The sequence below is a fragment of the Podarcis erhardii genome (genome assembly GCF_964252035.2).
Source record: "Podarcis erhardii genome assembly, chromosome: 2".
NCBI classification, from domain to species: Eukaryota; Metazoa; Chordata; class Lepidosauria; order Squamata; family Lacertidae; genus Podarcis; species Podarcis erhardii.
The window spans coordinates 107,313,386-107,337,053 of NC_138498.1; the positions used below are offsets into that span (position 1 = coordinate 107,313,386).

The following is a 23,668-nucleotide window of genomic DNA, read 5'->3' on the forward strand; positions in this document are numbered from 1 at the left end:
GAGCTTCCTGCAGCCAATCAGAAGCCACACTTTGGTTTCTGAATGTTTTGGAAGCCGATGGACTTCCAGAACGGATTCTGTTCGACTTCTGAGGTACCACTGTATACTCGTGGGAAACTGTATCCTGAGAACCTTCTCTGCCTCCCGGGTGTCCTTGTAATCAAAGTTATTCCCTTCATATCATGGTTTCTCTCCACCTCCCTTAGTCCCTGTGTTGCTCTTGGCTCCTAGCACTTCCCTGCCCACCTTGCCCCCAGCAAAGAGAGCCTTAGTTTTGCCCTCCACACAAATGCCAAAGGCGGTTCATCCAGAACTGTGTCCAGTTCTGGGCACCACAGTTCAAGGCGCCTGGGCACCACAGTTCAAGAAGGACACTGACGCCTGGCAGCAAGGTCCCCGATTCGACGTCTGCAAGGTTCAAGCTGCCCAGCAAGCTCAACGCAGACCCCCGCAACCAGAAGGTTGCGGGGCAATGGTTCCAAACTACAAGAAAGAAGATTCCACCTAAACATTAGGAAGAACTTCCTGACAGTAAGAGCTGTTCGACAGTGGAATTTGCTGCCAAGGAGTGTGGTGGAGTCTCCTTCTTTGGAGGTCTTTAAGCAGAGGCTTGACAACCATATGTCAGGAGTGCTCTGATGGTGTTTCCTGCTTGGCAGGGGGTTGGACTCGATGGCCCTTGTGGTCTTTTCCAACTCTATGATTCTATGATTCTATGACCTCCTCCTCTGGCCCACCCCCTGCCATCACACACTGTGGCCAACGTTCCTTCAAAGTCCTTTATTGGGATGGAGAGTTTAGCTCTTAAGAAAACATGATTCCCTCTCCATACAACCCCACGTTAAGAAGTGCTGCCCAAACCCTATAAATATATATATGTATCTATTTATATATGTGTGTGTAGCATGATTCCTCCCTGCAGCGACAAGCCCCGAACGAGGGCTGCTCCTGGGTCAATGGGGACTCCTGCCTTCCCTCTGCTGCCGCCTTCTGATCATAGATGCTCTGATGGCAGTGAGTTCGGTGGCCGAAGCTAAATCCATGCCCGGGGGGGACGGGGGATTAGGGGGCACAGGTATGCTGTGCATCAAGTTCCGCAGGTGCTGCTGCACCCTGAGCCTCACGGGGTAGGCGGGAGAGAAGGGAGCGCAAGAGGCCGCCAGGTCAGGAGAGAGGGGGAGAGAACCCATTTCCTGCGACCGCATCTTCAGCCACAGCTCCCTACCTGGCATTGGGGCTGCCTTGCTGGGCACCGGAGCCACCGCGCTGGCGCCTTTGGGATCCTTGGCCTGGTGGAGGGCGGGCTCCTGGGGGGCTAGGCTCTGGGAGCTGGACGTGGCACAGAGCTGAGCCGGGCCGGACAACTTGCCCCCCGGGACGACCGTGGTGGTAGCCATGCTATGGGCCATCAGCACCTTCCGGTTGCGGGGGCCTGCGTTGAGCTTGCTGGGCAGCTTGAACCTTGCGGACGTCGAATCAGGGACCTTGCTGCCAGGCGCCTTCTCCCGGGCTTTGTTCTCCTTCCCAGGAGCCGCAGGCTCAGTCGCCTTGCCGTTGGTGGACGCCCAGCACGGGGTGGGGGCTCGTGGGGTATCCTGGTTACTGCGCCTGTAGATCAGCTTGGGCTTGGGCGGCTGCGGCCCGCTGTTGTTCTTGGTGTCGCTAGGCATGGGGCTTCTCTGGAGCGGAGGCCTCTTGACAGTGGAGCCTTCTACCAAAAGGCTAGTGCCAACGTACTGAGGGATTTCCACAGCTGCCTGTGGGGAGATGAGGGAAACAGGGTGAGGCTGCCAAGCACCCTTTGAGCTCAGAGGGGCAGGGCAGCAGGGATTCTCGTTGGCCCTGGCTTGCAAAGCTGCCACAAGGCTGAGAGAGATATCCTGAGATGGGGCTTCGGGGATACGGTTTCATCACTGGACACTGAGGTCCAGCTCTGAGGGCCTTCTGGTGGTTCCCTTACTGCAAGAAGTGAGGTTACAGGGAACCAGGCAGAGGGCCTTCTCGGTAGTGGCACCCACCCTGTGGAACGCCCTCCCATCAGATGTCAAGGAAATCAACAACTATTTGACTTTTAGAAGACATCTGAGGGCAGCCCTATTTAGGGAAGTTTTTAATGTTTGATGTTTTATTGTGTTTTTAATATTCTGTTGGGAGCCGCCCAGAGTGGGGAAACTCAGCCAGATGGGCGGGGTATAAATAATAAACTGTTGTTGTTGTTGTCATCAAGCAGAAATGGTCCCCGGGATGCATCTGTGTCTGGTACAGAGCAGGCCCCCAAAAAGCTGTTCCCATACTGCGCCCACATACATGCTACAGCGTGTCTCGAGAGAACCACTAGGGTGCTTGCAAAAAACCGAATTGTTAAAAAGGGTCCTGTGATGCTCCTTCCCATAAGCCCCCTCCAAGAACAGGTAATTCTGGAGCATCTCTGCACCAGAGTGAAGGAATGAGGAGGAGGCCATCCACTGCAGTTCTGCAGGAGGTACAGTACATTCAGAACAGTGTTTGCTTCCAATCTGGAAGGCTCAGTAGGAAAAGCATGAAATTTCTGCACTGCACGGGGTTGGACTAGCAACTAGAGGTTGCCAAGCTCGCTCGCTCCACTCATCCATCCTGTCCACCAACCCCTTTGCCAGCTGCCCTTCTCCTACACCTGACCAAATCCCACTCTTTTTACACTGCGTCCACCCCACGCTCCTCCCCTCACAGTGCATCCCAACCCCAACCGCCTTTTAACAGAGGGCAAGGGATGCTTCATAACGGCTTGCTAAACCGCTCTGTGAAGTGCCTCTCCTTCCTTCCTGGGCTGCCTGCCACCAGCAGTGCTTCCTTGCTCTCCTGCCTGTGTTCGTCACACTGGAGTTGGCATGGTCACCTGCTGGTGGCCACGTGAACTGCAAAGCACGACAACAGCCTTAGGTTTCTATATATATAGGAAGAAAGGGGAAGTCTGTGTGTGGTGCCGCCTCCCAACCAATCAAGGCACACTCCGTAGAGAAGAAACTCAGGGCTGCTTTGAGATCCTGTCCCATTCCATGAGGCACTGAAGACAGCTCTGAATGAGCTCCCTTAGCTTTCTGTTGGCCATTCCTGCCAGCTGGCTCCTCAGGCACCTAATCAGCCTGCAAACCCTCAGTGCAGAAAGGATGAGCCATCTGCGTTGAAGGCCACCAGACAGTGGCAGAGCAAGAACCCAAAGGAAAGGGAGGCAGAGCCAGTGCAAGGCAAATCAGGCAGACTGGGGAGATGCTTTATCCAAGCAGCTAATCCCAGTCCCTGAGGCTAAGGCAGCTGGGCCCTGTGCACTAACCTGTTTGTAGATGAGCTCAAAGTCTCCCGTGTTGCAGTTGCGGTCGTACTTGCGATCGATGACCACACGCAAGGTGTCCTCCTGCACGCTGGCGCAAAGGCGGGTAGTGATGGCAGTGGAGGCTGCCATGGTGGGGCTGGCATTGATCTCAATCAGCCACGGCTGGTAATCTTCTCCAAAGAGGAAGTCTGCGCCGTAGAGCTCAAAGCTGTTCTTGCGGAATTCCACCAAGTCCTGCGAGGTCTGCATGGCGTGAATGATCGCGGCCTTCATGCCGGGCACAATCACCGTGGACCACGCCTCGGGGGCCCCCATCTGTCGCAGGTGGGCCTGGAACTGCTCGGACGACCACATGTTGTCGCGGGGGAGCTCAGAGTGGCGGTTCAACGAGTTCTCGTAGTGCTTCTGGATGGAGTTGTTGCACAGGTGAATGGAGCTGGGTTGGAGAGGAGGGTAAGATCAGTCCACAAGGGGCGGGGGTTAGGTGCATCGGGCAACAATACAGGATTGGGACCCGGGAGGTGTGTGTTCCATCCCTGCGAAGCCACAATAGGAACACAGGAAATCAGCCCATCTAGCTCAGCGTCATCTATAGGGGCAAGAGTGCAGCGGCACTCAAGGATTTTGGAAAGGAGGCTTTCCCAGCCTTACGAGGAGATTCTGGGGACTGAACATGGCACCTCCTTCATGCAAAACAGAGGCTCGCCCACTGAGCTGCTCCCCATTCTCAACTCCTTCCCACCTATGGTGATCAGGGATACTGTTATGTACTGAGTTGAATAGGATCCAAAATGCAGCAGTCTGATTGGTCCTAGAACAATAGGATTCAGAATGCAGCAGTCTGATTGGTCCTAGAACAATGCAGCAGTATGATTGCTCTGCAGGAGCCACCCAATCCAGCTCCAGATGGAAGTGAATCCACAACCTGATTGGCCTACAGGAGAATTCCAGAATTAGCCAATCACGTGCAGCCCATTGTGTAAATAATGTATATAAAGCAGATACTTTGGGGGAACTTTCATTCCTCCTCCCACCATGAGCTGAATAAGGAGAATGAAATCCACTCTCGACTCCGAGTATATTTCAGATACTTCTTCCCTGTACGTGTTGCTGTCAAAGAAGCCTCGTTCTGCATTCTAAAGAAGCCCTGTTCACAAGAGCTCTGCCCCCCCGACGGCTGACTTATCAGCGTGGTAACCACAGTACTTCTTGGGCATTTCTCCCCTGCTAGGCTCCAGCAAAGCGCAAGGCATGACTGCTCTGCATTGCTCTGCATTCTCCCTTTCCCAGAAACCTCATCTCCCTCTACTTTAGCCCCACAGCACCCTCGTGGCTCTCTGAACAAGCCCTATCTTCATCCCTCCCCGAAATACTCTCTCCTTATTACTACAACCACACCCAGGCTCCCAACTCTTTTTTTCATGCTCATACTAGATACTCACTCCTCCACCACCAGTTCTTTTTTCCTTTCTCCCACCCTCCATTTCTTCTCCACCTTCAGTTGCCCTCTCTTGGGGCTCTCCAAGATATTCAGTGGCCAGCTACCATCACATGCCTTTCCCAGGTTACATTATGCTGGTCAAGTTGCTTTGGCAATGTTTGCAGAGCACGCTGGTCTGCACAAGAGTGCTGATTTATTTAATTTCACGCAACAGATTTCTCACCTGCTCGTCAGGGCACATTGCACTCACAAGGTGCCTTACCAAGAGAGATTTAAAACATACACACACAAAAACATATATGGAGCTTCCCAAGGTTTCAAGCAGGTCTGCAATCTGTTTAAATGGTCAGAGCTGTAGTTCACAAACTATTTACCCAGGAATAATACAGTGGTACCTCAGGTTAAGTACTTAATTCGTTCCAGAGGTCCGTTCTTAACCTGAAACTGTTCTTAACCTGAAGCACCACTTTAGCTAATGGGGCCTTCTGCTGCCGCCGCGCCGCCGGAGGACAATTTCTGTTCTCATCCTGAAGCAAAATTTTTAACCTGAAGCACTATTTCTGGGTTAGCGGAGTCTGTAACCTGAAGCGTATGTAACCTAAAGCATATGTAACCTGAGGTACCACTGTAACTGGGATGATCCTGCAGAATTTAGAAGAGCGCAGAAAGCTGCCTTATACTGTCAGGCCAATGGTCCACCTAGCTCTGTATTGTCAGCACAGACCGGCAGCAGCTCTCCATGGATTCAGGCTGGAGAGATTCTCAATCCCACCTGGAGATGCCAATGCATAAGCCTGAGACCATTCTGCATGCAAGGCAGATGCTCTTCTGTGGCTCTGCGGTCCTCATGGGGCATCAATGAGACTATTTAAGACTGTGAGTGGCATGCACAGAACAAAGTAGTAGCATCCCTCTCTCTCTCTCTCTCTCTCTCTCACACACACACACACACACACACACACACACTCATCAACCACACACATAAAGCTGTATCCAGCCGTGGAGAAGATAAGCAATGCAACACTCACGTGTCCAGTTTGTGTAGGGAAAAGGGCTGCGTGGAGAAGCGGATGTAGCTATGCTGGTAGAACCAGATGGTCAGTGGGTTCCAGTCGGTCACCAGGAACCACTGGCGCAGATCAAACTTGGTGCCAAAGATGAGCAGGGGCGTCTCAATGTATTTCTGCACCACCCACTTGCCGTCCTTTACGATCATGGGGTCGCAGTCCACTAGCTTCACTATCTCCTCCAAGCGGTCCATGCACATGATGCCTGTTGGGAAACAAACAAGCAAACAAAAGCCCTCACGGTCATGACAGACCCACGTCCCTTCCTTGCTATCAGAGCAGTTCAGAGCAAAGCGAAAAGCTCAGGCACCCTTTCTGCAGAAGCCAGGCTAGGTAGACAACACCCTTTCCACAGCCGATGCAGCGGAGATGGCAAGAGACACAAAGTGCATGTTTTGTGTTACTGGTGTCCAACCTCCACTCAACAAAGAGAACTTCTAGGGTGGCTGTGAAACTCACAAAGGTGGCAGTCATATCACGCAAGGATCAGGAGCCCTGCATAACCAGGTGGTCATCAGGTTGTCGTGGCAGGACTAACATAATGCATTTTTATCTTTGGTAGCAACAACGAAAAACGGTTCCAGAAAGGGCCTAGGGTTGCCATATTTAAAAAAGTGAAAACCTGGACACGAAGGTTTAATGAAGAAGAAGAAGAGGAGGAGGAGTTTGGATTTGATATCCCGCTTTATCGCTACCCGAAGGAGTCTCAAAGCAGCTAACATTCTCCTCTCCTTTCCCTTCCTCCCCCACAACAAACACTCTGTGAGGTGAGTGAGGCTGAGAGGCTTCAGAGAAGTGTGACCAGCCCAAGGTCACCCAGCAGCTGCATGTGGAGGAGCAGGGAAGCAAACCCGGTTCACCAGAATACGAGTCCACCACTCTTAACCACTACACCACACTGGTGAAAATCACCAAAATCTACACTACCGACACGGGCTGCCATTTCCGCTCGAGGGCTGAAATTGGCTATGTGCAGGAAATTCTGGGTGTATGGCAACCCTAAGAAAGGCTAACAAATGTCAATGATAGGAAAGGGTCTGCCTTTGGGCTTATGATCTGAAAGTCACAACACAAAAAAGGAAAAGTGTTTTGGAGTGAAAGGGGGGGGGGAAACAAACCCTTTGGCTCTCACCCTACAAGGCTGGTTCATAGTTGTGGGTTATCTCTGAGCAACCTCAATCTGCCAGTAGATTGCACAGGCTGCATTCACTGCAGTAAGCAAGTCCCTTCTCAGTCGGCCTACACTGTTTCATTTGATTGTGTGAACTCAATAGAGAGGCCGAAAAAACCATCCTCACGTTTCAACTGCTGGGTGTCAAGACACTACACTCTCTCTCTCTTTTTTTAAATGATATTTATTCAAAATTTCAAAAAATACAAGAAAATACAAAAATACAACAACAAAACAAAACAAAAAAACAGAAAAAAGAGTAAAAAACATAGATAACAAAGAAAAGTACAAATCCAAATTACATCCTTTCATTTACTTATTTCTTGGACCACACCTCCCTTTTTATATTCTATCTTAATTCATTATTTCAGCAAATTCTTCCCATACTTCACAATTTTTATTTAAATAATTTGTCTTAACAATCTCTCTCTTTTTTTTGTTAACTCAACATATCCTTTCCAACTTTTACTTATTCTGTTATTCAATTTACCGTTGATTTCTTTAACCTTATCTTACCTTAAAAACCATAAAATTTCAAAATTTAAACCATATTTATGCATAACTCCTTCAAACCTTTCTACGAAAGCCAATTAATTCCTTTCCAACATATTCTGATATTTAATTAGTATCACACTGATTAAAAAAATAAATAAAGAAAATATATAAAAAGAAATTCTCTTCTAATTTAATCCAACGTCCCTTCTTCCTGGTTTCGGGTTATGTCAGTCCTTTCTAACCATTACATCCTGTCCATCAATCTGGTAAGACACTACACCCTCTCCTCTCTAAGCCTGCTGGGTGAGGGCTGCGCCAGTTGTGCACAGTGCCTTAGCAACAAAGATTTTTTAATAACAGCAAACTCAAGAAGGGCACAGTAGGGATGTGGTCAGGGTACCACTGCTCAGGAAGAAGCCCAGCGTGAACAAGACCTTTGCCAAGTCCATTTCCCCCCAGTCTCCCCCTTATATGCTCTTTTGGATCATCAAAGCACCACTTCTCTCACCTCTGCCCCGGGACTTGGCTCCTGGCTTCACAATCCATATGTTCCTGTCCCCTTCCATGTCCAGCTGCGGGACGACCTTTGACAGTCGCTGAAGGACGTCTTCGCACCGCTCGACGTGGGCACCCGTCTGCACCATCTGTGCCCCCTCGCTGCAAACACAAACACTCGGAGCAAGGACCCCACCCATTCTCCTGCCAGCACTATCTGCTTGGTTCAGACAGGCAGCTATTCTAGAAACGAGCTGTATATATCGGTCTCAACCACAGCTTTATCTAGAAATTGGCACAGTTATGACCAAGTGGTAGATCTCAGAATATGGCCTCCTAATGGACCATTGCACCATTAACAGATTTACAGCCCTTGCAGTTGCAGTTGCAGTTGGGAACTTGTGGCTCTCTGGATATTATTAGACTCTAATGCCTATCAGCCACAGCCAGCATGGCCAACACGTCGAGGGACTGTGGGCAGTATCCAACAACATAGTTCCATTTGCGTAAGGATTTCTGGCTGCATCACAAATTCCCCCCCCCTTCCCCTATGCACCCCCTAAATCTGTTCTTGGGGTTCTCCCAACCCTCCGGAGGATATTTGGAGAGAGCGTAGAAGCAGGAGAGGAGAGAAAGTCCTTGTGCTGATGGAACTACTTCAATGGGATACCACCCTATAGGCGTTTAGCCCAACAACACAGAGTAGGTTGTAGGTTCCCCATCCCTGGTCTTGGAATACATGAGCATTTTCAACCACAACGTCTCAGGTGCTATAGAGCACCTGGGAGAATCTTCCAGGTGGCTCAGATTTCAGTACCCAACTGCAATCCCTTCCTCTCTCCATTGTTTCCCATGCCTAGGGCCTTCATACTCAGGTTCGACAGTCATTTCCCTTCAGTCTTTCAGACATAGCCCCCAAATTTATCGTCCCCAGTTTGTGATGATTAAAAACAAAGCAAAAACAAAGAGAGAGAGAGAGAGATTAAGAGCATAAGCATGTAAAGATGAGCAAAACTGCCTAATTCACGTAAGACAATTCACATAACCTACATAACAAATTTCTGCATGGACACTTCTCAGTCTGCTGATTCCTGCAAAATTTCGTTTGAAAATAGAGCAACATTTCCAGCTCTCACAATTGTGAAGGAAATGAAAGGTGTCCAAGGAGTTTCTGCTCAAAGAAAAAAATCCAGGTTTAATCTGGCAGGACCTTCCAGTAGTCAGGGAGTAAAGAATTTCTTTACACAATACAAACCCCAGTCCTTCCCTCAAGTTCTCCATTAAGTCCCTGTATCTTCCTCTACATACCCAGTTGCTGTAATCCTGATAGGTGTAGTTTATTCCCCTGTTTGTGTTAGAAGATTGTCCCTTCAGAGTTTATGTAGGCTGCCCTTGTGCCATCGTGATCACATGAACCCCATTCCCAAGGATGCTCAGAGGGGGGAGGAAGGGCAGGAAGAGAGCAAGGAGGAAGGAGAGAGGCAGGGGCTGCAGAGAAGATAATGACACAAAGTTTGTGGTTCAGTCCTGCCCGGTGTGTTCTCTTTTGTCAGGGGCAAGCTACAAAACCAAGCGCCCTAAATGCAAAATCTGTATGTGCGTCAAAAACCTTCTTTCCTAAAATGATTCTGCAAAAAAATAAAGTGGGGCGACAAATATTGCTAAACTGAAATGAGCACATACACACACAACAGGTTGCACCCAGGTGCTGTCCATGCATAGACAAAATGGACTTCCACTTGTGAAACATTATTTCAGCTTCCACTGCCTACCTCCAGCCTTCTGAATACCCTCAAATAAAATTTGGGGGGGGAGCTTTGAGAGCGGGGTGGAGAGACGAGAGGAAGACGCAGTCTCCTTGCCCAAGTTAAAGTCAACTTGGTGGAGTCCACTCTATGCAAATGGACACAAATTTGCCCAAAGATCCAGTTCTGAAATTGGGGCTTTCCGGGTTCAAGAACAGATGGTTTTGCTGTGTAGTATATTCCAGGATCTCCTATACTTACTGGGCTAGTTGGTAGTAGCCATGTAGAAACTTTTCCCAGTGTGACTTTTTCATTAGCAAAGAAGAACCGGATTCTCTGTCAATGTCCTGGTGCCTCAAGCTGCTCATGTGTTCCTCGCAGGCATGTATCGCAGTCTCAATCAGCTGGGATGAGAGCAGGACCCCTTTCTTCCGGCTGGTGTACTGCTTGACTTTGGAAAACGAAGGGTTGTTGAGCCAGTTATGCAAGGCACACAAAGCAAGACTGCCTGAGATACTGTTTCTGCTGCTCCCTGTAAATCACAGACCTTCCAACACTTCTCCCATGAAAATAGGGACATTCTATTCAATTATAATAATAATTTTACTATTTACACCCCACCCATCTGACTGGGTTTCCCAAGCCACTCTGGGTGGCTTTCAACATTTATATATACACACACCCTATACAGGGCTGCTGTCAGATAGCTCAGGAGTCACATAACTCCATATCCTCCAACATTTCTCCAAAGAAAATAGGGATGTCCTAAAGAAAAGTGGGACATTTCAGGATCAAATCAGAAACCAGGATGGTTTCCATAAATCCAGGACTGTCCCTGAAAAATAGGGATACTAGTGTCTGAAACCAACACACACACACACACACACACACACACACACACACACACACACAGTCACAAACAGAGACCTAGGTCTTTTTTACAAACAGATTCCCAGTTGTCAGGGTCTGGCTGGACACTGAGGAGTGGTGGTTGGAAACTGACTTGGAAAAAGTGATCAGTGATCTGGGGGAGCCAAAAAGCTACACCCACCCACCCAGCTCACTTCAGATAAAGAATCTCCACAGCACTTCTTTCTTAGGACATTTTCACATGGAAGACGAAGCAAGCTCATGCTTCAATTAGTTTCTGATCTAATCTCCATTGGAAAGAAAGTTCATTTGTGTTATGTACTGAGTTGAATAGGATCCAAACTGCAGCAGTCTGATTGGTCCTAGAACAATAGGCTCCAAAAGGCAGCAGTCTGATTGGTCCTAGAACAATAGGATTCAGAATGCAGCAGTCTGATTGGTCCTAGAACAATGCAGCAGTATGATTGGTTAGCAGGAACCACCCAATCATGCTCCAGATAGAAGTGAATCCACAACCTGATTGGCCTACAGTAGAATCCTGGAATTAGCCAATCATGTGCAGCCCATTGTGTAAATAATGTATATAAAGCAGATACTTTGAGGGGACATTCATTCATTCCTCCTCACCACTATGAGCTGAATAAAGAGCATGAAATCACTTTGCGACTCTGAGTATATTTCACTGGCGACGAAGGTGGGATCCCGCTGAGCTGACTGCCACACACAGCACCGCAGCACCGCCACCTGCCGCACCGCTGCCTCGCACCGTGTATCCAGGCTTCAGCTCCGGGACACAAGGAACTCAGAATGGCAACTGACAGCAGCTTCTCGCCATTCAACCCAGCATCTGGAGACTGGGAAGCGTACGCCTCCCGTTTCACCTTCCTCCTAGAAGCCAAAGGGGTCACCGATGAAGAAGACGCCAAGAAGAGGGCAATATTCTTCAGCGTCTGCGGAGAGGAGACATTTGAAATCGCCCGGGCTCTCCTTGCGCCTGAAGACGTCGCTACTGTTCCATACAAAACAATAATGGAACAGCTGAAGGGGCACTTTTCGCCACAGCCCTCAGTGGTGGCTCGTCGAAATGCCTTCTACGCAAAGCGGCAAGCCCCTGGGGAAACCATAACTGGGTTTGTGACCTCTCTCCGCCAAGCTGCCCGGTTCTGCAACTTCTCAGAGCTGGAGAACATGCTTCGTGACCGCCTCGTCGGTGGCCTGAAGGATGAGAAGCTGCAACGACGCCTCTACGCTAAGAAGAACCTAACGTTCCAGGTCGCTCTGGAGGAGGCCCTGGCAACGGAAGCTGCTGAGAGGTCGACGCAAGAGGCACGGCTGAGCCAGCTGTCCCAACCGAGGGTCCACCACGAAGACCTCACCAACGACTCGGGATCCGACAGGGAGGAGGTGCACCGAGTACAGCAGCGCACTCAAGCAGCCCACATACCACAGCTGCCTCGACGAGAAGGAGGGAACTGCGCAAGCTGTGGAGAAAGTCACGAGAGGAGGACCTGCCGTTTCCGCAACGCAGAGTGCAGGCAGTGCAGAAAATTGGGACACATCGCCCGGGTGTGTCGGGCTCGGCCCACCCGAAGCCAGGCATCAGATGACCAATCCAAGAGCCCCAGGTCCCGGGGCCCAACGCACCAAGGCAACTCGACGGAGCTCACAGACTTCCAGGTATACCAGTTGCCCCACCCCAACGTAGAGAAAATTTATGTAGAGGTACAGATAGAGGGGGCCCCATGCCGCATGGAGCTTGACACGGGTTCAACTCTATCCATAATCTCGGCAAGGACCTTAAGGAAACTGTGTCCTACTGGGGGTCCCAAACTCAGGCCGGCCCCATTCACCCTCCGGGACTTCCAGAAACGTAAGGTCCCCACAATGGGGGTGGGGACCTTCAGGGTGCAATACCGAGGGCGGACGCGGCAACTGGACTTGCTTGTGGTCAAGGGCCCCTACATTAGCTTACTGGGGTTGGCATGGTTTGGACCACTGGGACTAGCCATCACCGGGGTGAACCACATGAGCTTACAAGTGGACGTGGACGCCATATGCAAGGAGTTTCCGGGGGTTTTCGATGGGAAATTGGGACAGTATACGGGCCCCCCCATTGCTCTACAGCTTGACCCCGCAGTACGACCAGTCAGGCTCAAGGCCCGCCGGGTCCCATTCGCCCTGAAACCCCGTATAGACGAGGAATTGGACCGACTCGTGGAGCAAGGAGTGCTGGAGCCGGTGCCTAATGCCCCCTGGGAAACCCCAATCGTCACACCCGTCAAGCCTAATGGTTCGGTCCGCATCTGCGCAGACTACAAATGTACCATAAACAAGGCCCTCATGGCCCATGCATACCCAGTGCCAGTGGTCAGCCATGTCCTTGCCACCCTGGCTGGGTCGAAAATTTTTGGCAAGCTGGACTTGGCCCAAGCATATCAACAGCTGCCAGTAGATGAGGCCACAGCAGAGGCACAGACGATTGTGACGCACAGAGGAGCGTTCAGGGTAAAGCGGCTGCAATTCGGGGTCAGCGTGGCACCAGGCATATTCCAGAATCTAATGGACTCTCTCCTTAAAGGGATTCCTGGTGTCACCCCCTTCTTTGATGATGTGTTGATTGCCGGGCCCACACCAGAGGAGTTTGAGGACCGCCTCCGCACTGTTCTGCACCGTTTCCAGATGGCGGGTCTCAAGGTGAAGCGGGAAAAATGTCTACTAGGAGTGCCTCAAGTGGACTTTCTGGGATTTATGGTGGATGCAGAAGGGGTTCACCCGACTGGGGACAAGGTACGGGCCATTTGTGATGCCCCAGCGCCCAAGAACAAGACTGAACTTCAGGCCTTCTTGGGATTATTGAACTTTTACCATTCCTTCCTTCCCCACAAGGCGGCGGTAGCGGAGCCCCTACACAGACTCCTGGACAAGCGGGCCCCTTGGGTGTGGGGCCAGCGCCAGGAGGCCGCATTCCAGGCAGTCAAGGACTTGCTTGTCTCAAACTCGGTCTTGGCACACTTCGACGAGAGGCTGCCGGTGGTGCTAGCATGCGACGCCTCGCCCTATGGCATCGGCGCTGTCCTGGGACACCAACTCCCGGATGGAAGAGAGGTACCGGTAGCATACTTTTCCCAGACACTCAACGAAACCGAGCGGAACTACTCGCAAATCGACAAGGAGGGTCTGGCAATCGTGAAGGGAGTAAAAAAATTCCATGATTTCTTGTACGGGCGGCCCTTCACCGTGGTGACTGACCACAAGCCGTTGCTTGGCTTGTTTGCCCCCGAAAAGCAGACCCCCCAAGTGCTGTCTCCTCGCGTCCTCAGGTGGTCAATTTTCCTTGCCAGCTACCAGTATGCACTGATTCACCGCCCTGGAAAGGCGATGGGCCATGCAGACGCCCTCAGCAGGCTACCACTACCGGAAACAGGCCCCGACCCAGCACCTGCACAAGAGGTTATGAGCCTGGAGCTGCTTCCTGACCGCCCCATTCAGGCACAAGAAGTTGCACACCATTCCAAGAAAGATAGGGTCATCTCCCGGGTCCTGGACTGGGTGTGGAGGGGATGGCCCAGCCGCAGCCCCGGGCCAGAATTCACCGGCTACACAACCCGCAAACATGAACTGTCAGCCCACAAGGGGTGCCTGTTATGGGGAAGCAGGGTCGTTGTTCCCCAGCCCCTCCGCAAAAGGGTCCTCACAGCCCTACACGAGACACACCCAGGGGTAGTAAGAATGAAGGCCCTTGCCAGGAGTTATGTGTGGTGGCCGGGGATCGACGGAGAGATAGAGGCCTGGGTCAAACACTGCCAGGCCTGCCAGGAATCCCGCCCAGATCCCCCAAGGGCCCCAGTCCAGTCCTGGGAGTCCGCCCGAGCACCATGGTCACGCCTGCATGTGGACTTCGCTGGCCCCTTTCAGGGGAAAACATTCTTCATAGTGGTGGACTCCTACACCAAATGGCTGGAAGTCGCACTGGTACCGTCCACTTCTACGTCCGCAGCCATCCGGGTACTACGCAGGCTGTTTGCAACCCACGGGCTCCCTGACACTCTCGTCTCAGACAACGGGACTGCATTTACATCAGGAGAATTTCAAACCTTCACAGTGCAGAACGCCATCCGCCACATCCGTTCGGCGCCATTCCACCCTGCCACCAATGGCCAAGCAGAACGCATGGTGCGGACCACCAAGGACACCCTTCGCCGCATGACGCAAGGGGATTGGGAGTACCGCCTTGCCACATTCCTTCTAGCACAGCACAGCACCCCCAGCTCAACGACTGGCCGGAGCCCCGCTGAACTACTAATGGGTCGGCGCCTTGCAATCAGATTGGACCGCCTTCACCCCGATAGAGCTCAGGATGAGGTAGTGGTGGGGGAAGGCAGGAACCCCCGGACCTTCGAGGCCCAGGACCCAGTGTACGCAAAGAATTTTGGGGCAGGCCCTGCATGGGTACCTGCCACAGTCACCAGGGTCACGGGCCCCGTGTCGTACGAGGTGCTAACAGATGGGGGGCAATGCTGGCGCCGCCACTGCGACCAGATACGGCGACGATTCCCGGGAGAAAACCAGGAGGAGGAGGACAGGTCAGAGGAGTCCCAAGGGAACAGTGGGGCAGTGAGGCCCATAGAGCAGCAGGGGCAAGCAGGAGAGGCAGAATCAGTAAATACAGAGAGGACCCGCGAGGCCGAAAGGACACCGGAACCAGAACCACGACTGAGCGAGCCGGTTGCGCCAGACCAAACAGCCCCATCCTTGGAACACGAGCCAGAACCTGAACCCCGGACCAGGGAACACCCCAGGCCGCAACGCACACGTAGGCCACCGGCGTACCTTGAGGACTATGAATGCGACCTTCCGGGCAGGACTGGAACTTAGAGGGGAGGGGTGTTATGTACTGAGTTGAATAGGATCCAAACTGCAGCAGTCTGATTGGTCCTAGAACAATAGGCTCCAAAAGGCAGCAGTCTGATTGGTCCTAGAACAATAGGATTCAGAATGCAGCAGTCTGATTGGTCCTAGAACAATGCAGCAGTATGATTGGTTAGCAGGAACCACCCAATCATGCTCCAGATAGAAGTGAATCCACAACCTGATTGGCCTACAGTAGAATCCTGGAATTAGCCAATCATGTGCAGCCCATTGTGTAAATAATGTATATAAAGCAGATACTTTGAGGGGACATTCATTCATTCCTCCTCACCACTATGAGCTGAATAAAGAGCATGAAATCACTTTGCGACTCTGAGTATATTTCAATTTGCATGTCAAACACCTCTACTCCATTCTCTCTTACACAGAGGAGACCAGCCCAACCATAGACAAGAGAAGGATCACTCCGCTGTGAAAAATACCTTAGAGAAAAAGCCACAGGGCTAATTTTGGAGGTAGCCCATAGCCCCTTCTCAATAGTCTTCCCTAGAACACAACTGATGGCATTAGCAAAAATTTAAAGAGAAAGGCAATTTATCACATGTTCTGCTCTCCCATCCAGGACCTTTTCCAGGTACTCACTGGAGACGGCAATAGAGAAATCTCTGTGGCTGTTCCTTTTTTGAACACACAGCTCCTACCGCTTACCTGGAGTCTCTGGGAAATTTGGGGGCTCATTCTGATTAGCATCCAGTCTTGTCATGTTGGGTTCATTCCAGTATCGTTTCACCACCACTTTGAGAAGGCTCCTGGCCGCAGTCAGCTGGAAATCCTCTACCATAAAAGGGAGGAAGGACACGTAATTCTCTGGTGAGAATCCAGAGTGGGGAGGAAAGGAACCCCTAAACTATCCTCCCTCAACTGACATTTGAGGGCACCCATTCAGCGGCGTAGCATGGGTTGTCAGCACCCGGGGTAAGGCAAGTAATTTGCGCCCCTAACCCCTAACCTGCCGCAGCTGCCAGCTTCTTCTTGCTGCTGCCTGGGCTGGGGTATTTACGGTAAGGTAGCCACGGCGGCGGCGGCGGGTCCGTGTCAGGTGATCTGAGGCAAGTTGCCGCTGGCGCTGCCGCCCAAACGACGCCGCTTGCCCGGAGGAGGAGGAGGGCAGAGAGGCGAGGAAAATGCAACATGGCCCAGCAGCTGCAGCAGCGGGGCTGTGAGGGAGGGGCTGCCTGGTGCGCCCTCCGCGGCCCTGACGCGCGGGGAGCACGGCAAGCGCTGAGAGCCGCTGCCTGCCGGACACCTTCAGCCCGGACGTGCGCACAGCTCGTCTGTTCCGCGAGACATGGGGCTCTGCTACAGCCTGCGCCCGAGGCTCTTCGGCGACTCCGGAGGCGGCGAGCGCGCCCCCCCCAGATGTTGCGCCCGGTGCGGCTGGCCCCCCCTGCACCCCCCACGCTACGCCACTGCACCCATTCCATCCAGCTGCCTCAGTGGAGGAGATGGGAAGCAGGGCTTGTTTCATTAGCTTTGCTGGAGGCCCAGTTCCATCAGGTGTCTCAGGTGTCTCCTGCCCCTGATTTGTGCCAGCTGGTCATCATATTTAGAAATTGATGCCTGAATTTTTATTTCCCTCTTCCCTCCCTCTTGTCCTTGCATGTTGTGTTGTTGTTTTTTAAAAAAATATATAAGCCTGTAGGTAGGGACTGTTCTGTTTTGATTGAAGCAGCTTAGGTAAAGGTAAAGGGACCCCTGACCATTAGGTCCAGTCGTGGCCGACTCTGGGGTTGTGGCGCTCATCTTGCTTTACTGGCCGAGTGAGCCAGCGTACAGCTTCCGGGTCATGTGGCCAGCATGACTAAGCCACTTCTGGTGAACCAGAGCAGCGCACGGAAATGCCGTTTACCTTCCTGCCCGAGAGGTACCTATTTATCTTCTTGCACTTTGACGTGCTTTCAAACTGTGTTTTTTTTTAAAAAATTAAGCCTGCAGGTAGGGACTGTTCTGTTTTGATTGAAGCAGCTTACATACAATCAAAACAGACTTCCTACTGCACTAAGACATACCATCAAAGTAGAAAGTATATCCCAAAACATGGTGGTCCTTGACTCTGGGATAAGGCATCTCTCATCCCGAGAGCAGGGAAAGCAAGGAGCCCATTGTGCTAGAGTCATGGAGTTTCCTTCTCTTCCCCACCCCACCAAAGGAGAGCATTGTGAACAGTTCTCACCAATAAAGGCATGCTTTTCATCTTCAGCTCCAAGGCGGTAGCAACGTGGGAAAAAGGTATCGGCATCAGCTTGGTCAAACCACGGCAGGTTTCGCAGGTTCAGACACAGCCCTACCTGAGAAAGAAGGGATGGATGCCTTTGCAGCGGCTGAATTTCCCAAGTCTCCAAAGCACACATACCCAAGCTGGTTGGGCCCAGATCCTGCAGATTCATTTTCCCAACTCGGAGCGCCATTCGCACTCTGCTAGTGTGGCCCAGACGTTCAAGAAGCAAAAACTCTGCCCACCTTGGTGGTGAAGGTGCCCGCCTTGGCATAGTGGTTCATCATCTGATCTTTGCGCAGGAGGCGGCAGTCAATGACATCACGCCGGTTGGTCCAGATGAAATAGGGGATCTGATTGCGAACCAACCTTGACTGCCAGGGAAAGAGGAAGGGTGAAAAATAAACATGGAAGCCTAGTGAAACAGTACAGAAGCTGGTTAAAACAACAACAACAACAACAAGGTAGGTGGGGGGGGGAACTGGGTGCAGGTGACAGGTCTGTTGTTGGGAAAGGTGTCCAGACCCAATTCAAAATGCTGGTTTTGACCGTTATATGGCCTTATATAGTTCAGGACCATTACACCTAAAAACTGATACCCTGAGATCATCATCTGAAGCCCTTCTCTGCATGCCACCTCCAAGGGAAGTCTGGAGGGTGCCAATGGCCAGACAGGTCTTTTCTGTAGTAGCTCCCATTTATGGAATGTTCTCTTTAGGGAGGCTCACCTGGCATTAACCTTGTCATCTTTTTTGGGCACCAGGTGAAGACATTTCCCCCCAGAACATTTGGGCAGCCCTAACAATATGGTGTTGCACTGTTAAATATTTTTAAAATAATGTTCATATTACTGTTTTTGTTTTTTGTTTTCATTTGACTGTAAATCACTTAAGGATCTTTTTCTATTTGAGAAGTGATGTATAAATGGAAAGAACCCAAATCCTGAATAAATTTAGGTGATGCTGAAGAACACAAGGAGGGGATCTATGATGATCAAACAGGCAGCATGTGTATTGCAGTGGTTAGAAAGTCTGATTAGGATTGAGGAGACCCAAATTCACATCTCTACAAAGCCATATAGCTCACCGGGTCACCTTGGTCCAGTCACTAGCTACTATTTTCCCCTCCCTCCCTCCCTCCCTCCCTCCCTCCCTCCCTCCCTCCCCCCCCCCCAGGACTTCCCTCAGCTCCTCTCTGGTTTCTTTGCACATATTGTTCTCTACATATTGTAAAATTGTACACATCATTGCCTTATCTATCATATATTCAACTAATAAATTTGTGGATGTTTATTCAAGACCTGCCAAGGAGTCCAGATCATTTTGTTGTCTTTTTAGATAATTTGTAAAAAGCTCTCATTCTTCCTTGAAGTCATGATTGTCCTTGTCATGCAGTTTATATGTCAACTTGGCCAATTCCGCATAGCTCATCAATTTTTCTAGCCACTCTTCTTTCGGTGGACACCTATCCGATTTTTCCATGTGAGTTTAGTCCATGAACAACAACATGAGTGTTTTAAATTGAACTGTATACAGTGGAACCTCAGATTTTGAACATAATCCGTTCTGGAAGACCGTTCGACTTCTGAAATGTTCTAAAGCCGAGGATCAATGGGCAGCCGGCAAAATCCATTGAATAAATGGAGAAACGTGCCTCAGAAGACGTTCGACTTCCGAGGCGTGTTTGAAAATGGAAGCAATTACTTCCGGGTTTTTGGTGTCTGGGTTCCTAATTGTTCGGTTTCCGAGATGCTCAAAAACTGAGGTACTACTGTATAAGGCCAACCAAAACGTCACAGAATAGTGTGCATGCTATTAACAATAGAACATGGAAAGCTTGCACACTGCCTTGTCACATTTGGTTGGCCTCTATTGCCTTAGTATGGATCTACTGATGTTGGGAAAATCTGAATTAGATGGAGGTGAGGGGACTGTGGGCTGTAACCTGGATGAGGAGAAGATGGTGCGGAAGGCATGAAAAGCATACACACCTGGGATGCATCAAATCCACTTTAAACTGCCCTGTGTTTGTGCAGCCCTCAATGGGCTTTTGCAGGAACCAGAATTGTGGAGGGAAAGGTTTAGCTGCTTGAAGGAAGCATTTAGGGGTAAGTTCACCATCACATCAAACTAACCATAAGGCTATAGGTACTATCAATGGAATCATCCTGTTCATCTTCCCCTTCTTCCTCCTCATCTGTGAAGGAAATGGAAAACAGCGGAGTCAAGGGTCACTCACAGTCATTACCAGGGAGCAGTCTCCTTCTTGGACACACTGAAACTGTATTTAAAGTGCTTATTACTGTGGGTAAGTCCATAAAATGATGGGTGCTCATATATTTATATTTAATTATTATTATATTTAATTATTTTGCTATTTTTGTAAACCACTTTGAAATTGATAACCACCTTCAAATTATTGATAGAAAGGCAGCATGGGTTTTAATTTTATAGATCTATACACACACATAAATGTTAAATGCAGAATCTCAGACACACACCTAATGATACTTATTCACACTTAATTTTATAAATTTAAGTTGTAGAATGTACTCTCTGAAGAGGCTAAATTAGGGAAATAGTGCAGAGTGCTATTTTATTTGCAAATGTATACAGATCTTGGGTTGCCAGTGGTTTCTTTCGAAAACCTGGAGCAATATTTACATCAGTTACATCTTTTTCTTGTTACAAAAATGCCAAGTGAAATCCAACATAATATAGTCCATTTTTACTGCACGTTTTACATTATTTTCTTCAGTCTTCACAAACATAGCTATTTTGCTGTGTTTTCCCGTGCTGTGTTGCCAACACAAACCTCATGCTTAGGAAAACATAGTAATACCATCCTGTGTTTCCTTGTAGCACTTTTACACAGTTCACTGCAAGCTCTTTTAGGTCCAAACAATGGCCATTTGAGAAGGTTAAGTAACCCATGGGAAACAGTGTAAAGTCAGAGGTGACGTTTTAAGAGAGGTGGAAGTAGTTTGAAAGTACTATTGGTGCCCTCAACACACATACACACACATTTCCAATCCTAGGACAAAATATAGCTTGGCTTTTCAGTGTTTCACACTGAACAAATAAAAACCAGTTTGATGGGCACCAATTGGCTAGCGCCCATGCCATGTCAAACCTAAGTCTATTAGTAGCTTTGCACCTGTTTTTATAGCATGCATGGATTTATTTGGAGCAGGAACAGATGAACATATCTGGTGCTTGTACATCTGAGATTCTTCCAAAAATTCAAAACAAACTTTCGAATGTTTTTAAATACCATTGCAGAGGGTTGGGCTAGATGCTCCTTGAGGTCCCTTCCAATGCTACAGTGATATGATTCTATGAAATACCTCTTTTTATGTGGTTCTAATTGAGAATCTCAATGTTTCATTTTACGTTTTTGAAAATCGCCTAGAGGGTTTCCTCCTTTTTTGTATTCATACAGTCAGGTGGTATATAAATTTTGTTCGATACAATTAAAAGAGAAGTTGCGAGAGGCTGGTGCCCTTACCGTCCTCAGGCCCGTCACTGTCATCACCATCTTCATCCTGCTCCCCATCAGGCGGACGTTCTCGCTTATTCACTACTTTAGCCACCTTGGGAAACTTCCTCTCCACCCAGCCCCTGCCAAGCAGCCGTCTCCGAATCACGGGGTAAGGGCCGTTCACCATGAAGATCTTCCTTTGCTATGGGGCAACAGGAGAGGCTTATCAACTTTGCCCTGCAGTGGGGAGGTGAGGCAGAGACTCTCCCCTCAGTGATTAATAATAATAATAATAATAATAATAATAATAATAATATCCTCCCCATTGGGCTAGGTTGACCCATCCAACCAAGGCTACAGAAGAGGGGGAAACAGGCAGGGTGAAGGCTAAAAAGGCAGAGACCAGGTGAACCAAAGCCACTCACCTTGATGGCTCTCTCCACAAACTGCCTGGCTTGCTTGAGGCGCTCTGGGTTGAAGGAAGAGTTGAAGTTGATGCTGCGAGGTGAGCGTCCCTCTATCAAAGAGGCTGCATCTCCTGGGACGAAAAAGAAGAAGGGGGGAGCCTAGATAGGCTTTCCAACCTTTGTGACCTCTTAGCACCTACCTCACACCAAACAGTGGTACATTGGTTGTCGAAAGGCTTGGCTCCTGAACAAATTGGCTCCCAAACACCGCAAACCTGGAACTGAGTGTTGCAGTTTGTAAATGTTTTTGGGAAGCCGAACGTCCGACGCGACTTCCATGGCTTCTGACTGAGTGCAGGAGCTCCTGCAGCCAATCGGAAACCGCGCCTTGGTTTTTGAATGGTTCCGGGAGTTGAACAGATCACTGGAATGGATTAAGTTCGACCTCGGTTTACGAACTTAAACTGTACCAGAAGTCCATTCTTAAACCAAAACTGTTCTTAAACCAAGGCACGCTTTCCCTAATGTGGCCTCCCGCCACCAGTGCCCTTCCACCTTTCGGATTCCATTCTTACACCAAAGTAAAGTTCTCTAACCGGGACAGTAGTTTCGGTTTTGTGGAGTTCGTAAACCGAATCATTCGTAAACAGAACTGTTCTTAAACCGAGGTACCACTGTATTGTGTCCTATATCTATTGCCCAGTTTGCAATAGATATAGTGTGAAATATCTATTGCCCACCTTTGTACCAGCTGCCAACCAGAAAGTCCAATTAGGCAAGGATTTATAGCCAGCACACACTATCAACCGTAAAGAATCTGTAGGAGCCTGATGGGATGCACGACTCATATCCACCAGGAGTTATGAATTTGGTGTTGGGGGCCTGATTCTGTACAATTCCCTCCCAGCTGAAATCAGACAGGCCTTCTCCCTGTTGAATGTCAGGCATGTAACAAAGACCTTTCTACTTCAGCATCCATTTTAAGGAAGCTTTGTTTTCATGTTTAATTTTAATTGAACTTGCCCATTGTATACTTTCCCCCAAAAATTATGTGCACTGCTTAGAAACTGCAAAAATAAGAAGGGGAAATAACACAAAGAGGATCAATAAACAAAATAAAATAATAAAGCAAATCTAGAGGGGATAGCAAATCACATGAACATCTACCCACGGCACAGAACCCCTGGCAGTATCTTGGCAACTCACCTTCTTGTCTATACCTGCTGGTATTGGGAGCGGTGGATGGCTGGCGGCGAGTGGGGTGCAGCTGTGTACGTTCGATGTTGGAGGGGGCATCTCCGTCAGGCTTCAATCTGCCAACTGAGCACAGTTGGATGAGGAACATTGAATAATAATAATAATAATAATAATAATAATAATAATAATAATAATAATTTATTTATATCCCGCCCTCCCCAGCCGAAGCCGGGCTCAGAGCAGCTAACAACAGTAAAAATAACACAGTTTACATAAAATCACAATTAATTAATTGAAATACATTCTAAAATCAATTCATTCTAAAATCAATTCAGAGTCAAATTAATGGCAACCATTGGGCTAGAGTTATATGAGGATTACAGAAGGAGGGGGTCAGACTGTACCTTGGCCAAAGGCCTGGTGGAACAGCTCTGTCTTGCAGGCCCTGTGGAAAGATGTCAAGTCCTGCAGGGCCCTAGTCTCTTGTGACAGAGTGTTCCACCAGATCAGGGCCATAGTCGAAAAAGCCCTAGCTCTGGCTGAGGCCAACCCAACCTCCCTATGGCCCGGGACCTCCAACATGTTTTTATTTGAAGACTGTAAAGTCCTCCGTGGGACATACCAGGAGAGGCAGTCCCGTAGGTACGAGGGTTCTAGGCCGTATAGGACTTTGAAGGTTAAAACCAGCACCTTAAACCTGATCCTGTACTCCACCGGGAGCCAGTGCAGCTGGTTTTTAGAAGAACAAGGGTTCAAATGGCACATATGGGGACTACATGGCTAGTCTAAGACATATTATGATACAGAAAAACACACCTGAAGAAGCAGGACTTGTTCCTGCTGGGA

General features: G+C 49.5%; 1 protein-coding gene across 2 annotated transcripts in view; it reads right to left on the reverse strand.

Annotated features, from left to right (window-relative positions):
* The window catches only part of TTLL3 (tubulin tyrosine ligase like 3), a 31,431-nt gene that overhangs the window by 1,976 nt on the left and 5,787 nt on the right, over positions 1-23,668 (reverse strand). For both annotated transcript variants that reach the window (XM_081852488.1, XM_081852487.1), the window contains exons 4-15: positions 22,832-22,945; positions 21,644-21,756; positions 21,246-21,420; positions 19,873-19,934; positions 17,984-18,112; positions 17,697-17,811; positions 16,172-16,297; positions 9,986-10,175; positions 7,993-8,141; positions 5,780-6,023; positions 3,311-3,746; positions 1,226-1,757 (exon numbers count right to left, since the gene is read on the reverse strand). In XM_081852488.1, coding sequence (XP_081708614.1) covers positions 1,226-1,757; positions 3,311-3,746; positions 5,780-6,023; positions 7,993-8,141; positions 9,986-10,175; positions 16,172-16,297; positions 17,697-17,811; positions 17,984-18,112; positions 19,873-19,934; positions 21,246-21,420; positions 21,644-21,756; positions 22,832-22,945 — 2,385 coding nt within the window. The remainder of the gene's footprint in view (positions 1-1,225; positions 1,758-3,310; positions 3,747-5,779; positions 6,024-7,992; positions 8,142-9,985; positions 10,176-16,171; positions 16,298-17,696; positions 17,812-17,983; positions 18,113-19,872; positions 19,935-21,245; positions 21,421-21,643; positions 21,757-22,831; positions 22,946-23,668) is intronic.